The sequence below is a fragment of the Hylaeus volcanicus genome, chromosome 3, assembly GCF_026283585.1.
Source record: "Hylaeus volcanicus isolate JK05 chromosome 3, UHH_iyHylVolc1.0_haploid, whole genome shotgun sequence".
NCBI classification, from domain to species: Eukaryota; Metazoa; Arthropoda; class Insecta; order Hymenoptera; family Colletidae; genus Hylaeus; species Hylaeus volcanicus.
In genome coordinates, this window is record NC_071978.1 from 13030086 (window position 1) to 13046292 (window position 16207).

The 16207-nt window shown below is 40.3% G+C and overlaps 1 protein-coding gene and 1 long non-coding RNA gene across 6 annotated transcripts in view; one reads left to right on the forward strand and one right to left on the reverse strand.

Moving 5' to 3' along the window:
* Positions 1–16207, forward strand: part of LOC128874483 (tropomodulin) — a 74701-nt gene that overhangs the window by 25608 nt on the left and 32886 nt on the right. Inside the window, exons 1-2 of one of the 5 annotated variants that reach the window (XM_054119325.1) lie at positions 3271–3412; positions 4190–4407. The exons of 3 other annotated variants lie outside the window; for them this stretch is intronic. In XM_054119325.1, coding sequence (XP_053975300.1) covers positions 4300–4407 — 108 coding nt within the window. In that variant the 5' untranslated portion in view covers positions 3271–3412; positions 4190–4299. Of the gene's footprint in view, positions 1–3270; positions 3417–4189; positions 4408–16207 lie in introns of those variants that run through there. One more of the 5 variants, XM_054119326.1, reaches the window with a different exon arrangement.
* Positions 13431–16207, reverse strand: part of LOC128874487 (uncharacterized) — a 7586-nt gene continuing 4809 nt past the window's right edge. The window contains exon 3 of the long non-coding RNA XR_008456651.1: positions 13431–13731. This is a non-coding gene — a long non-coding RNA (uncharacterized LOC128874487). The remainder of the gene's footprint in view (positions 13732–16207) is intronic.

Genomic DNA, 16207 nt, shown 5'->3' on the forward strand with positions numbered 1-16207 from the left:
TCGCGTTAAATTAGGATATCGATGCAGGCGAATCGAAGCCGATCGAAACTTTGGAGGGAAGTCAAGACGAGTATTCGACGGAAATAAATGTGACTACGATGAATATCTCGCAGCTTCCTCGACAATCGAATTAATCGAGATTCTCTGCGGAGTCACGAATAATTCGTGGAATTTCCGTGGGAGACATTTATTTACGCATCACTTCTTTAAAGTGATTAATGCGTCTGTTTATTTGTAGTTGAAAATTATATACAGGATTAATGGAGCTGAATTTCGTACGCGAATTCTTAGCCAGAAATTGGAAAATTAGTTGCCTTGATGTTTAATGATTACACAGACGATGGCGCATGTCGGTAATTAGTAACGTGTCACTGTTTCCAGTAATCACTAATCACTCTGCAACTTAATTCTATCCGAGTAGACGGAATTTCTATGACGTTCAACATTCGGAATAAACTAAAACGAACTAAATATAATTGTGTGTTATTAAAACACGGAGAGAGATAAAATCTGCAGCTGGACCGCGAATGTCAAGTTCCCAATCCTCTTTATTTGCGTCGATACGTTCTCTCTTCCTCGTGACAACGATTCTATTCGGTGTTTCCGATATAATTTTTTATTTTCGAAGCCACTAGAAATAAGAGGTAGCGAAGAACAAGTCTTTTTGTACGGAAATCGACCATATTTCATGGTCTGGAACAGTAGAGATCGCGTTTATGTAAAACGCTCACGCACGAATCGATAATCTATACTTTTATTTTTGTATCCTCGCCTTGATTATTTTATAGTGTGTAATACCATTCGTCATTCCCGCCAGTGAATTTCAGATGAACCTCAAAGTCTGGAAAGATGAAGAGGGAGGAGCAAATTCAAATCATTTATTTATAACTGGTATTTGCTTAGACATATTTAACTCAGTTTACAAATGAATAATTGCATTGTAAGCAAAGGTATTCTGAAGAGAATTGCACTGAATTTAATCGTGTCGCAAAATTCGTATATTTGTTTAAAAGATGGTATGCTTCGAATAAATTGTAGCATCCGTGGCATCTTTATTCTCCAAGGGAAATTTATTGGAAGACAAAATAATTTGTATATTCCCACCGAACGATGTTCCCCTATTATATTTCATTTATGTGAATCTCTTCAAGGTTGATAGGGACACAGGGTAATAATTTACACTTTAGAAATCTTACATTACAGTTGATTACAATTTTAGGAATACATTTGTTTACACGACAAGCACTTTGTTATTTTGCTGGTAGAATTTTTGTTGGTTCTGTTATTATATTCAGTTTATTTTAACGTCTTCAGGGTTGATAGGGACACAGATTAATAATTTAAAATTTAGAAATCTTACATTACAGTTGATTACAATTTTAGGAATACATTTGTTTACACTACAAGCACTTTGTTATTTTACTGGTAGAATTTTTGTTGACTCTGAGAATGACTCAAAGTTAGATTCGAATCGATAGAACTCTATTTGAGACGAAAATCAAACGTTGGTCCTGTTTTTCCTCGATTTGCAGTGGGCACCGCGTAAATTCTTCCATTTTTCGGTAATTTTCGGTGGCGATCGCATAAAAGCGAGATAAATTCATCGAGCCTAAAGGCAGGGATGTCTTACGAGTTCATTCATACTGTCGCCGCTGTCAACGAGCCAGTTCCACAGGAATTCGATTTACTGGGTGAAGGGTGAGGACGAATACCGTCGATATTTGATTTATTTCTCGAGGGGGACACGCGTGGCTCGAAATGGAGACCGCGCTTTCCATTATTCGTCGCTGGATGCGCGTCACGCTTTCCTTTGGTCGGTGTTTCGTTTTTTACCTCCCCAAACCCCTTCACCGCCCCTCAGTTTTTGTCCAAACGCCCCCTCGTAATCAAGGCCCTTTGTTTCCCTTAAGCTCGAACTGGCGTCGAAAATTTGACGTGTCACGGGGGTAGGATCCATCGACGCGCTTGCCAGCAATCAATTTTCAGTCGAAATTTATCTCGAGAACCGATGGAAAATAGGACTCTGACGGGACCGTGGAAACGAAAATTGAACAATTTTCGTGACCGTCGTGAACAATTTGCGTGACAAAATTTTGAATACCGTCGAGGCCGCGTCACCGCCTGAACGAAATTGCATTTTTAACTTTCCTTTTGACGCCTCCCAACTCGCATTTTAACGCTCGATGGGTTGGGTTTTAATGTAATCGATCTGGAATCTATGTTTTTGAAGGGGGATGTTATTCATCATTTATGAGTTTATTTTTATTTTATTTTTTGTTCAATAATTCAATTTATAAGACTCGTTCTATCTTTTAGAGGCTATTTCATTCGTTCACAGCTATTCAAAAAATTATTATGTATTAGGTGTACCGAAAAGTAATGTCATCTCTTTTACATTAAATTCAGACAAATACATTCTTAATAAATTTCTATTTTTAATCGATTATGTAATTATCCTCGTTATCAACAACCTTTTGCCATCTAGTGTGCAAATATTCAATGCCAGATGGTTAAGAATCAATGAGTCGATGAATGATAAAGAAGTATTGAGATGCACAGAAACGACATTACTTTTCGGTTCACCTAATACACAGTTGTCTGGTTTGATATGTGTATAAAGAAATTCATATCGCAATAAGTACTTCGTATAAATAATGATTTTGAGGTATGTGGAAATTGGAAGTACTACGAATATAAAATTCAAATTTAGTATAGTATTGTTACAGTCAAACCGATCTTTTCAGAAGAGAATATGTTTAACGTCCCTCGTTAGAGATACAAAAGTTCTTTAAATTCCTTTAAACAATCCTTTCTTTTCGTCACATTTTTCAGTGAAAATACAAACTCTCCTTTCAGATGAACTGTACAAACACAATTTCTTCAAATTACTTTAAACAATCCATCCTTTACATTTTCCATTTAAAAGGAAAACTCCAATTTCGTAACATCCCGTTAAATTATTTAAAAACTCCCCTCTTTTCTGCCAAATGTTTCAATCGAAATCCAATCTTCCCAGCTCGTCTACAAAGTCTCTTTTTTTTCTCGACAAACTGCCGCCCTCCTCTCCCACCCAATAATCCTTTGACATTGCACGCTCCATAGATCCATCCGCGACGGCGGCTGCGACGGGTCGCGGTTCTTTTCGCGCAGAGCATTTCGCGGCGACGTCGTGGTGGCCGTCGTCGTCCTAATTATACGTGTTTCTCCGTATTTCTGGAATTAGACTGCGGATGGGGCGCGGGAGCGGTTGACTCGCGGTGAAGCAGATGCGTGCTTTCGAAGCTCAGTCGCGCGTGATCCCCCTCGAATCGCGCATTCGATCCTCGACGAAGTAGACAGTCACGCGAGAGTCGATTTTCGTCGAGCGTCGCGTCTTCGTGGCAATCGAATCGTCGTCCGATGGGGCGAGCACGTAGGTATCGATCGCGATCGAAGCATTAGTCGATCGAGCCGTCTTACGATCGAGGAACGAATTTTTATTGGGAAGGACTCGACGTTTTTCGATCCTTTAGTTGAGGTGTTGGATTAACATTTTGTTGGAGTAGATTTGAAGCAATGAATTGGAATTTTTACGGTGGATGGGGTTGGACAGTGGAATATTTTGGAAATGAAACGCGAAGAGGAGGCTGAAGTATAGTTGTATACGAGCCGTTCATTGCACGAATCGATTAACTCCACTTTTTGAAAAATCTGAAATTTAAATTTAAGTGTCGAAGTACGTGGTATAGTCATAACTTTTTATATTTCATCGCATTTCTCAACTTTTTCTTTTATGGAGTTAATCGATTTGTGCAATGAATGACTTATATGTATGTTTAGATTCACTCTTTCTTTTCGTGGGGCTCCTTTGGAAAGTATACGAAACTATCTGCTCGTATTGCTTTACCTTCGTTAAATTCAACCAGAAATTGTACGTCGAATATTCAAATTGAACATGAAAGACTGTATCTAAATGATCAAATTAGAGAATTGTATATAAAATGTAGAAGTGTTCAGTAGTACCGAAGATATTAAATGGTCCCAGGTGAAAAATGGTACCAGACTCCCAACTGATACCGTGTTTCTCTGAAGACACCTCCAAAGTACCCAAGAAAAATAACGCAAGTTAATAACACAAGTTCCTCGATCGGTCGGTTAATGGTTCCGCTGGTCGACGCACGAGAATCATGCTCAAGGATTATCGTTGAAGGAGCAACAGTGTTCGAGCGCGTATCGTAACTCAGCGAAGGGATTACGATTCCACACGGACCGATCCAGTGAAACTTTGATAGTGCGTCGAATCCGAAGAGCCCAGTCGTCATGGCGACTACGGAGGTTTTCCAGGACTGGGACTCGCCCCACGAGACCATCAGCTCCATGACCAGGACTAGCACCACTCGTAAAACCACCACCACGACCAGGCGAGAGGTAAGACTCGGAGGATGGGAGTCAGGATGACGGAATAGCGGTGAAATCGATTTCCAACTAACTCAACCCGATAAATTTAACGTTTTCTTTTGCTGAGTAGCTCAGGATTCAGGATGGACTTTGCTTGAGGTCAGGGAATGAGCTTGAGGGATACGTTTCTCGATGTGTTAGGTTTTCTTAGCTTTAAGTACTTTAGCTGTAGTGGGTGGTGTTACTTGTTATTGGAGAAGTATTTGGGAACTGTAGATATTTTGGGAAAGGTGGTCCTCAGTTAGGGGTTTAGTTTCGTTGTTTACACACTTTGGGGCTGGTTGTTCATCGTAACACACGCTTAGATTAGATTGTTGGAGTCTGTGGAGGAGCAAGCAGGATTTCGAGGCTTCAGTCGAAGATCACATTGCAAAACTGTAGCTTCATCACGATCCAATACTTATCGATACTCTTTTTACGTTTCAGTTCTTTCTGTTATAAAAATATTCAAACCTCCCAAAAAATTGACAAACATTCAAAAATTTCAATTTTACATACACTAATCCTCCCATCTGCCTCTTTTGACGACCTCCAAGCAAGACTTGCAACAACATAAATGTCAGCGTCGCACTATAAATCACACAAGCCTTGTATTAGGTAGACTGGAACGTAATGTCGTTTTTTTTTTACATTAAATCCACCCAAATTTTAAATAAATTTCCATTTTTAATTAATTATAATCGCCCTCGTTATCAACAGCCTTTTGCCGTCTAGTGTGCAAATTTTCAATGCCAGATCGACATTACTTTCCAGACCACCTAATATACAGGGTGTTCAGGCTATTACTAAGCAGTGTTTTTCTTGTAAATGGTATTGGGTTGTCCGGAAAGTTCATGTCGATTTTTGGTAGGTGATACAGGTCTGAATATATCGAAGTGGCTAGTGGAAAAGGTGGAAAGGTTGTGGAACAAAATGGCACCTATGTAATTCAATAAATATATATTAAAATTCAAACATGTTTTTGAATGTTTCTTAGAAATTGGCATGAATTTTCTGGACAACCTAATACATATGACAAAAAAATGAAAGAGGAAAAATTTATACTGTTTTTTGTGTGCAATGTCACCAGGTATAATCTTTCGTGTTTGTACTCTTTTCTGAGAAATGAAGGTGACCTTCAGTTTTTTAAATGCAATGGCATATTTTTTGTACAAAAATATGGTAGAGTCTTGAATTCTAAATAAAAAAAGTATTAACCTTCATTAGCCCTAAACCTAATAGGTAATTTCTCTTCATTACTTGAAAATGTTCTTAACGTAATATCAAGATGGAGATTCAAACAAGTGTACTACGAATTCTTCGTAAAGAAAAACATCATCCCTGTCACCTAGCACTTCATCAGGAGCTCCATGCCTGTACACATCGCTGTCCTGCGGAAATCTATGACAAGGTTGAATCTCCATCTTGATATTACGTTAAGAAAATGTTCAAGTAATAAAGTAAAATTAATCGTTACCTATGAGGTTTAAGGATAATAAAAGTCAATACTTTTTTATTTAGAATTCGATACTCTACCATATTTTTCTATAAAAAATATACTATTCCATTTAAAAAACTGAAGGTCATCTTCATTTTTCAGAAATAAGTATAAGTACGAAAGATTTATCTACCTGGTTACATTGCACATAAAAGACAGTATCACTTTTTCCTCTTTCAGTTTTTTGTCATAGGTACCATTTACGAGAAAAAACGCTGACTAGTAATAGCCTGAACACCCTGTATAGACCAGGAAGGCTTGGCTAATCGAAAGTAAAAGATCTGTCCCTGTCTCTCTCGTTTTAATAATCATCTTCGCGCAAGGATTCAGACCAACTCACGGATCCGTTTCATGTTTGCTCGTCGCAAACTGATCGTTATTGGACGCGTTCCCTCGCAATCTCCGATCAAAGCTGGTCGAAGCTCAAAATTGCTAAATAAAGGCGAAACGAGGAGCAGCGCGACCCAGGCGGAATCTGGTGAAACGGATGAATAATCCCGGCGCAGTAATTTGCGTAACGTAGGAACGCATTTGGAAGCAGCGATCTCCGAGAGGTTCCTGCGTTTATAGGATCGGTGCCAGGACCCAAGGCCGGTGTGGCTCTCCGACTAAAACCGATGATAAACACCCGTGAAAATCGCGAACGCGAGCAATGAGTAATCCCATCTGTTGGCTGCTTGTTTCTTTGTGTACTCTTCGCCGCGGTATCGCTCGCGCTTGGATCCCAAAGAGCAACAATGATTCTCCCAGCGATGAGATTCGAGGGTATCGCAAACACAATCCGACGGCGATGAATCATGGGGCCCCTTCGCCATCTTGGTCTGCGATTTTTGGAGCGAAGAGGCGTAAATCGTTTTACTCGAAATATATCGACGAATTTTATTCAGTTTTCCTTGGAATATGGATATGACTGATTGGAACCAATGGAATTCAAATATTTGGGGTCTCGAGTAGAACCCTTTTGAAAGCGAGAGGCACGTGGTTCATTCTTGTGGGGGGCAATTATTGCTTTGGGAAATTAAAAAACTTATCATTAGACTGCGGATCTTTATGTAAAATAAAATCTTCGCGAACGTGCCTAAAAATTGAACCTACATAGGAATTTATTTTATTCTGCAAATATTAGGGGAACCAGAAAGTGATGTCGTTTCTGCAGATGTCAATAGTTGTTTATCATTTATCAGGTCATTGTGTACCAATTGCTTCTTTATGATCTGAGTTTGAAAATTTGCAAACTAGATAGCAAAAGGTTGTTGATAAAGAGTGCGAACATAATTGATAAAAAATAAAAACTTGTTATGAATTCATTTGTTAGAATTTAATGTAAAAGAAACGACATTACTTTCTGGTCCCCCTAATATTATAACATGAACTTTACTTTCAATCTTTTTTATATTCTTGCATATTGTTTGCATTTTGTAGGTTTTTGGACATTCAAATTTCCTATGAATGCATAAAGATCCGCAGTCTATTTATCATGTTTACTTGTTGTTGAGGAATTCCTGTTTAACTCTTGGAGTATTACGTGAAGTAAGAAATTTTGTAGGTAGGAATGCAAGAGTATAGATTCTACTAAAATATTACAGAGGAGAATGTGTGTCACTAGCTGAAGGGGGTCTTCGATGTTGGGTTTTTAAGTAAACTGTGTCTTCATTAGCTATAAAACCGAAGAATCTATCGATTTATTAATTTCGGTTATTTATTCTGATTCAAAAAACATCCCCATCAAGAAAGGATTATCCGTATTTATTTTCGATTGGCAACTGTTACCACGAATAACGAATAATAAAATATTAAATAATGCTTCTATAATGATGTATCTAAAATTACCTATTTAAAAAAACAAATATAGTTTCATTCAAGGAATGCAACTGCACTTTACAGGTGCATCGTTGCACTCACAAAAAGAACAATCAGTTGAATGGTGTAACGTCGTAAAGTCTATTGTTTCCCTGTCGTCCATGAAGCGTGAATAGTTCTACCCCTACATGTATAGCGACTTGATCAGTGATGCAAGGTTTTGGTCGCTGTTGTGGGAGATTTATGCCACAGCAAAAGTTCCATAAACTCTGCTCCCCTGTTACACGTCTGTTCTTCAACGCGTCTTTCCACTTTCCGTGGGTCACCTGGACCGTGTCTGCCGTGCAATTTAGTAGCGACAATGAACGGAAGAACAAATACGCAAGCCGAGATCCCAGCCTCTCGTAAATCTCGAGCACAAGTAACCGAAACCTCGTGTTTAAACTTAATCCCATGTTTCTCATCTTATTGTCATTAAAGGAGGCTCTAAAATTGAGGTTGGATGAAGGAATATTAATTAGTTATAAATATTTTTAATCTCTATATATTCAAGCGAGACTCGGAGACTCAGATTCTGATTCTGAGATTCAGACTCCGACTTAGACCCTGATACAATTCTACGTGTTCAGTACGTTATCAAACGTTTTCTAAAGGTTTCAGATCGCTGAAATAGCGTTGGCGTCGGTTTCACATAAACACGAATATCGAGTGTTCCAGCTTATGGAATCGATTGAAACTGTATTAGGCAACGATATTTAGTGCAAATTTGACTCTGATTCTGATCAAACCGAACGTTTGATCTTCTCTAATATTCTATTATTATTATTCTCCAAAAATAGTCTCTCCTTTTTCACTATTCCTGAGCACACAGGGTCCAATGACCTCTTCGACGCCAAGCCTTGCCTCAAGCTTAGTCTGGTCAGTTGGAAAATATTTCCACACAGTTCTTGATAAGAACCTCCTCCAAAATATATTATGTATTACTTGAACAACCACAACGTTACGTCCGGCTCCAAGTTCAATTATTTTTTTAAATGCTATATCTACATGCTACAGAGCCATTCTCACCAAAGTCAATCTGAATTTCTTTGAACAATTTTGGTGAAAAAGACGAAAAGGACACGAACGCCTATCACGACGTCGAAAGTCGCGCTAGGCCTCTGGAAATAGAAGAGTGACACAAGAGTGAAGGCCTGTTGCTCGAGCCGCGGATGCACCGTAAAGTTGCTTGTTTTAAATAGGAGCAGCGTCGACGCGAAGCCTGCTCGAAGGCTCCGCCGATGGAAATAGCGGAGGCCGTGCAGAAACTAATGCACTATATCCGTTCCCAACGTCGTTAACCATCCAGACCTTCGATAACCTTCCGCAATTTCGTGAGAACCGGCCGGTCCACGTGCCCAGCGTCGCACAGTCGAACCTTGGAAGACATTCTCGGTCAGGTCAAAGATTTAGACTGCAACAATTTCTATTGGTAATCTTTCAAAGTTAGAATGAACTCAAATGGTGTGAAACGTGTCTTGATCACAGATAACTAAGGGAGATAAAGAATGTACAGGTCGGTAGATGATTAATGACAGCCTTCTACTTTCATTAAAACCACTGTAAAATAATAAGTACGTATTTCAGTTAGTGGATGGTTGTATTTGTCACTCTATAATTGGATCAGCCGCGGGGACATCCTTACACAGAGGCAAACGACGCACCAATTCACGCACTAATCCTTTCATCGCTGAGACTACAGAATCTAAACCCTGCAGTGACGTTTGTTAAAGGTAGTCGACAAGTGTTTCATTCAAAGAGCTTGTCCAGGTCGTGATCTCAGACAGGTTCCCTCGTGGACACTGGTTCATGAATTCAAACATTAATTTCAAGCCTCATCTAGGTCCACAAACCCGACCTGAGAGTTTATGCCTTCACGTAGAATGAAGATTTCAATTCTCCTGTCGCTCAAGACTCTTCATCTTTGCCAAAAATGGTGACTCTAAGAAAACCAAAGAACGTCGCTTGGCTGCACCGAAACAAGTAGATGAAACTCGACACTGACTCTAATACTTGTCAATCGAAAGTCACTCACCTTCCTTGAAGCTCTGTCAATCACAGTCAGTCTCTGCACGTACTTGAGACAGGTTAAATTCTTCTGTTTTCGTAAATATAGCGATGACCCTCGATGCACTCGTCGATAGTACTCTCAAGAATGTGTCTTCTGCATGTAGGGTGTTTCATCAATCGAGACTTGGTGTATCTCCAAATGAGTATGACTGAAGGGTGACATTGAAGGATACGTGTGGTACCTTAGTTTTTAGAGAAGATCAGTGTGTCGTCGTCTATTGAAGGCTTGCTTCGTGCCAACATACTTTTCTCTTCGAGATCCTGATCGTATCGTACCATGTGCTTGTCGAATGTTATCTTATGCATCTGAATTAATGATAGTCAGTAGATTCATAGCAGTTGGCTATCGAGTGCAACCTTCTCAGGCAGAAGATTGTGAACTTTTGTTGGTTCTTTCATAAGTATTCTACCTTGAGGATTAACAAGGAAATAGAAAGGCTTAGAAAAGGGAAGGTTATAGACCCCTAAGCCCACGAAGCAGGTGTTACCAAATAAGAATCCTTTGTTTCGGTAGCCTCTGGGACCTCTAGCCTCAAGAGCCTCTAGTCTTTAAGGCCTCTAGCTTCTAAGGCCTCTGGCTTCTGAGGCCTCTAACCACTAAGGCCTCTAGCCTCAAGAACCTAAGACTCTAAGGCCTCTAGCTTCTAAGGCCTCTAGCTTGTAATGCTTCTAGCCTCTAACGCCTCTAGCCTCAAGAACCTAAGTCTCTAAGGCCTCCAGCTTCTAAGGCCCCTAGTTTCTAAGGTCTCTAGCCTGTAAGGTCTCTAACTTCTAAGGTCTTTAGCCTCTAGGGCCTCAAGACTATCCATCAAAGTCTGATGGAGCTTACGACTGACAGAACGAATCCTCAGCCTTCCAAACCTAACCCACATCTCCAACCACCTCGCCAACGATTTAAGCTACATCGCACATCCACGACCTAAAAAGAAACGTAATCTAGCAACTCCGCAGGGATCTGATGGTCCAATTAAAGTGACGATACCAAGGTGTACCACCTCCAGCGAAAGGCTCTCGCCATCGCCATAAAAGAGCTCGTCGTACACCATTTAACTTTCCTCGGAAGGCCCGGTCCCCAAGATTCATAGTTATGGGAATAATTAAGGCGCGTTATGATGCATCGTTGAGCACGAACGATGCATCATCCGCGCGAATGATAAACGGAGAAACCTAGGCGTGCTCGAGCGACCTGCCTGAGATATCTGGTCTTCTCTCGTTTCGTGCGATCTTGGCGTTAGGATGAAACGCTCCTCGAAAATCTGGAAATAGAAAAGTGCGGTGGTCCAACCCCCTCCTTCGTGGGATTTATGGTCCCGCGACGGATCAAGGACGGAATTTGATGAGAGAGACGCATTCTGGTTTTGTGGCTCGTTTTGAATTTATAATTCTTGGCAGTGTTCGGACGCGTGAAAAATGAAGACGCTACGTCGGACGTGATAGAAGCACGACTTAATAGACAACGACCGTGAGTCTGGCCGACCCGAACGAAATAAACCGCTCGCGATGCACTCTCTAGCATTCACCTTCTGCGTTGGAATGGCATCTCGTGGACTCCAAATTTGTGTAGTCATCAGGGTGGGTATTATTAGGCTGGCGCATATTGTTAGCCGTCGCGAGGACTCGCGGAGACGCTCATTTAGCGAAGGAAAATATTCCTCCTTTGTTCACCAGGTAACGACTCGAGCATGATTCATCGGGCGCGATAAGTCATCGAATGTCCAATTGGGAGGTCCCAATCGGTTAGTTGTGTCGTGGAATCCTTATCAGAAAAATTAGGGGAACTATTAAGGCCTTTGGCATGTTTGCAGAATTTTTTTTCACGAGGGTATCACATATGCGAAAATTGTAGTTTTTGGCAACATCGAGCAAGAGTGGTCCAGTCATTGTTTGGTTAATTGGTCTTTTCAGGAATAGGCACTTACAGTTTTAATGATCCGTTGTATGAAGTTTGGTTCTGTATAGATTGCTTGGTTAGATAGAAATCATTTTTTGGCTATTCATTCATTCATGACGTAATTGAGTTTCAAGGTAAATGACTCGATTTATAAAGAATCGTGTAAAATATTCCTTATTAAAACAACGGAAGCCAATCACAGATTGAAGTAGGTAACTGTTCGTCTTGCATCATTTTATATGGTCGAAGTACTTTGTTCTGAATATTTATTTACGATAGTTACTTGTACGTTGTATTACTTAGAACATAGAATTTACCTGTAGCTTTTTGTAGCATTCATTGTTTATTATTTGAAGTGCACCTGTAGATTGGCGTTGAAACGTTCTTTTGTAACAGTTGAGACTGACCGTAAACATCAAAATTTAGTGTGATACCATGCCAAGGGCTTGATCTTTTTCATGCATTCATTTGTAAACATTCTCACGAACAATAGAATCCGACTGCGCAGCCAAGGGATCGATTCTCGAGCTGACAACACATTTTTATTGCATCTGTTTATTCGTTTCGACGCAAGGATAGAACACCAGGCAATGTTGATCTTGATGGCAATAATTTAAAATGAATCTTAGAATGATATTTAAAATGAATTTAAAATGAATCTTTGCTCGAGTTACGTCCATATTATTATATTTCAAATAATTTAAAAGGAGATAGCTTTCGAGAACAAATGATCATTTCACTTCGCATCTCTTAAAAACTATTTCCTGGGAAGAGTTTAGAATGTCAGAAGTCCTGAAAAATGGCACGACTTGCTCGTAATGTATAAACATACAGACATACAACAAAATTCACATACTTTGCCAACAAAAAATTAACGTGGCATTTTCGATTTTAGGCACAAAGTCACCCCCGAGGAACCTTCACTCAATTCACTTCAATTTCACAATCCCCAAGTGGTTCAACTTGCATCTAAACCTTCCCAAATTACAGCCCAGACCCTACCAAAGTTCCACCTAAAATTTCCGAGCTTCTACCCTTCTATATCCACTTGAAAACCTCAACATCAACCCGATCGAAAGTGTTCGCCAAGAAAAGTACCCTCTCTCGATCTTCTCCGATCCCGTTCGAAAAATAAGAACAAGAAGCACGTGTGCATACTTTCGTCCGACGTTTGTTCGGAACGCGTCAAAGTATGCGACATCTGGCACCGGGACGCGACTCGAAAATACCAGCAGAGAAATGGTGGAAAAAAGTGTGTTACGCAATGAAACTTTTACGAACTGCGCAGTCGTTCCCGCGGTACTCGCGGATGGACGGCAGGAAACGCGTGTTTGGGTAGGTGTACGAGTGTTCGAGAGCGGCTGGCTTCTCTTACCGTGACAAATCGTCGTCGAGGAACACGTTAATTCGAACCGAGTACAAAGTTTAGGCCTTTTGGCGTCGACCATACACCTGGCACGATTTTCCTTGGCTTCTGTTGAGCGTTTACCTTTACTTTACTCCGAGCTTGATGATTGATACGATTCTGATACAGAATTGAAAGATTTTGTAGTTCTACTGTTTTCGTTGGATGAATTGTCACTTTTTGGTAAAATCCAGTTGAAGTGGTCGAGTGATTGTTTGGTTAACTGGTCTCTCTGGTATAATACCCTGTTGGATGATGTTTAGTTTGGTTTTGTTTAGATTGTATGATTAGATAGAAATCATCAAGTGATTGATATTCAAAATAAATGAACTTGTAGAGGATCGCGTGAAAGTTTCTTTATTTTTTACAAAGGAATTCGTCAAGTACAAATTGAAGTAGGTAGCCATGTTCATTGAAGATACTTTTGCACGTCTGATTCTCCATAGGCCAGAAATAAAAGTTTCTCTGGCCGAGTTTTTCTCGAATTTCTTCGAGTTACTCTTCGCTCGACTGCATTCCACAGGCTTGTTGCACTTATTTTGTTGACCTTCCATCTGCACGGGGCTATCAATGTATTTCCAGGGGTAGGGGGATCGGAGATTCACGAGTGACCTAATTGAATCGAAAAAATTAGTGTAGGTTCGAAGCAGTGAATATTAAATGAATTCAATGATTGATTAACAAATATTCACACTATATATATATGTATATATATATATGTATATGTGTGTCTGTATATAATAAAATAATCATATATAATCAAAGAACTGAGATTGGATATCTTTAAAAAAAATACTTAATTACATAGATTGAGAAGCAAGGGCTACTTTCATCCTCCAGATACGCAAAATAAAATATATATAATAACATAGTCTTCAAATAAAATCAAGAATAGTCCTCCCAAACATACAAAGAAACGTCCCCTCCCCCCACATAATTAATTACTGTTCACATAAATCGCTATACAAAAATAATTGAACACTACTTTTTCCGTGAAAACTTCATTTTGCACCCAAAGTTCGTGAATCAACGAAGGTGATCGACTCATTCCCCGGTCGATGGTTTCGTTGCTCGGCTATCGTCGATTTGGAAGCCTCGCTGGCAACCGGAAGAAGGCGGTGTTCAAAGTCCCGATGGAAAATCGCGGCGCCGGCCGCGAGTAGGATTAATAGATCTCGCGTCTCGTAAATAATTCAAGCGGGCGGATCTCGCGCTTCGCCAAAATCCACTCATTTAAATTATACACCCCGTTCTCATCCCAGCGCGGATAAACAACGACTTAGGGCCGTGCCAATACGCGATGTTTCGCGAGCACGATCGTCGTTGATGCGTAAGAGATCCGAAGGGATCCGGGGCGAGATCAAATCTTATTCATCTCCGTTTAATTTCATCGGACTGCGCCCGCTGCGGAAGACGCAAAACAGTGATACAGGAATAGAGCGGTATAATCGTCGTATCTGCGGAAATTTTGAAACTGGTAACGATGCGAAAATCTCGTGATGCAATCGTCATCGTGTCGCTTTCAGAGCAGATGTTATCGAGTTCCTTGTTTTTCCTGGTGTATCGCGAGTACAGATCGTTAACGACTCCGATGTTGATGACACTGATGTTTTCGGATCAGTTTCGTAGGAAGCTTCGTTCTCGGTGATGGCCTTTGCCAGAAGAATTTCGGAGGACTATGTATAATAGTGGCAACAGAAACTGACTCACTCCTTAGGAATGTAGTTTGTTCAACATGTGGAACAGATCGAAAACTTGGTAGCTAAATGATTTCCTTGTAATAAAATATTTTCTTTAATGTAAATCATCTGCTGGTGTAAGAGCGGAATTGCGAATAGGGTTATTTTTAAGTCGAACCACTTTCTGTAGCCACTATTATATAAATCTATTTTCCTACTTCATTTTCTATCTTTCCTTTTTAACTTCGACGACGTGGAAAGTCTTCTCTACTACAATCTACATACACTAATAATATAAACAAAGTTTTCCCATAGTTCTCCGTTACAGAAACTCAAAGACAAGACATCTTCTTCGCAATTCTACCATCCGCCCAACTAGAAAATGTTTTGCAGAAAAATTCCCATAAAACACGAAACCATACAATTCTACCGCGCTATTTTTTCACAAGGCAATTCTCCCAGCTCTCCCCTTCTTCTAAGAGGTAAAATTAATTTCCAGCCGAAGGGTTAAGCCTGCGTCCCTCTCGACTCAAGATCGAGAAGCAGGGACCCTCGTCTCTATTCTCTACGACGATTACCTCGAAGAGCTGGGAATAAAAGTGTACAACTGCATCTCGCTTCCTTAACGCCGAATACACAGTTGGGTCAGAGGTCTCGAGCAGATAAAAGAATTATAACCGTGAAATCGCCTTTGGTATCGGGCAGTTCGCTCCGCGCGAACTCGTAATCCTCTCAGGAGGCTCTCGTGAAAGAAAACGTAAGAATTAAGAGGCGAGGCCGGTCGGATGGCCGAATTCTCGCGAATAAAAATCGCGCGGACGGGAAACTCGCTAGCTGGAAATTTTTCTCGCGCGGTGTATAATGCCTCTCTCGTATTTTTAACGCGCGAATGGTCGAAAACGTGGCTCCTTACGTTCAACAGTCCGCCGCCAGCTGGGCTCGCTTTATTTTTTCATCGCTGCTGGCGTCAATATTATTATTGGCTCGAAGGAACTCGCCGATCCGTACGATTTTCGCGAACTGGGTCGAAACGATCCGTCGATGGAGTTCCTCTTAGTCGGGAGTCCACATCTTTGGAGAGAAAGGTGAACCGAGAAGTGGTTCAGAGATTAGATTCGTATTTTAGAACTTCATCTCGAGCAATTAGAATTTTTTTTAAGGGGTTAGATCACTATTGGGCATGATTTTGTGTTACATAAATTAAAGGTTAATAGTATTCCTATTGTAAAATCGTATGGCAATAGTGGAGAGATGACTTTTTCATTCATGAAATTGAGTAATTGTATAATTGTGTACTGCAGAAGGCTTCTTGGATATGATTCAGGTTTTTTTTTTTCAAGCGTTTAGTTCACTCTTAGTCAGGATTTTGCATCACGTAAACTAAAGACTGATAGTTTCGCTATCATAAA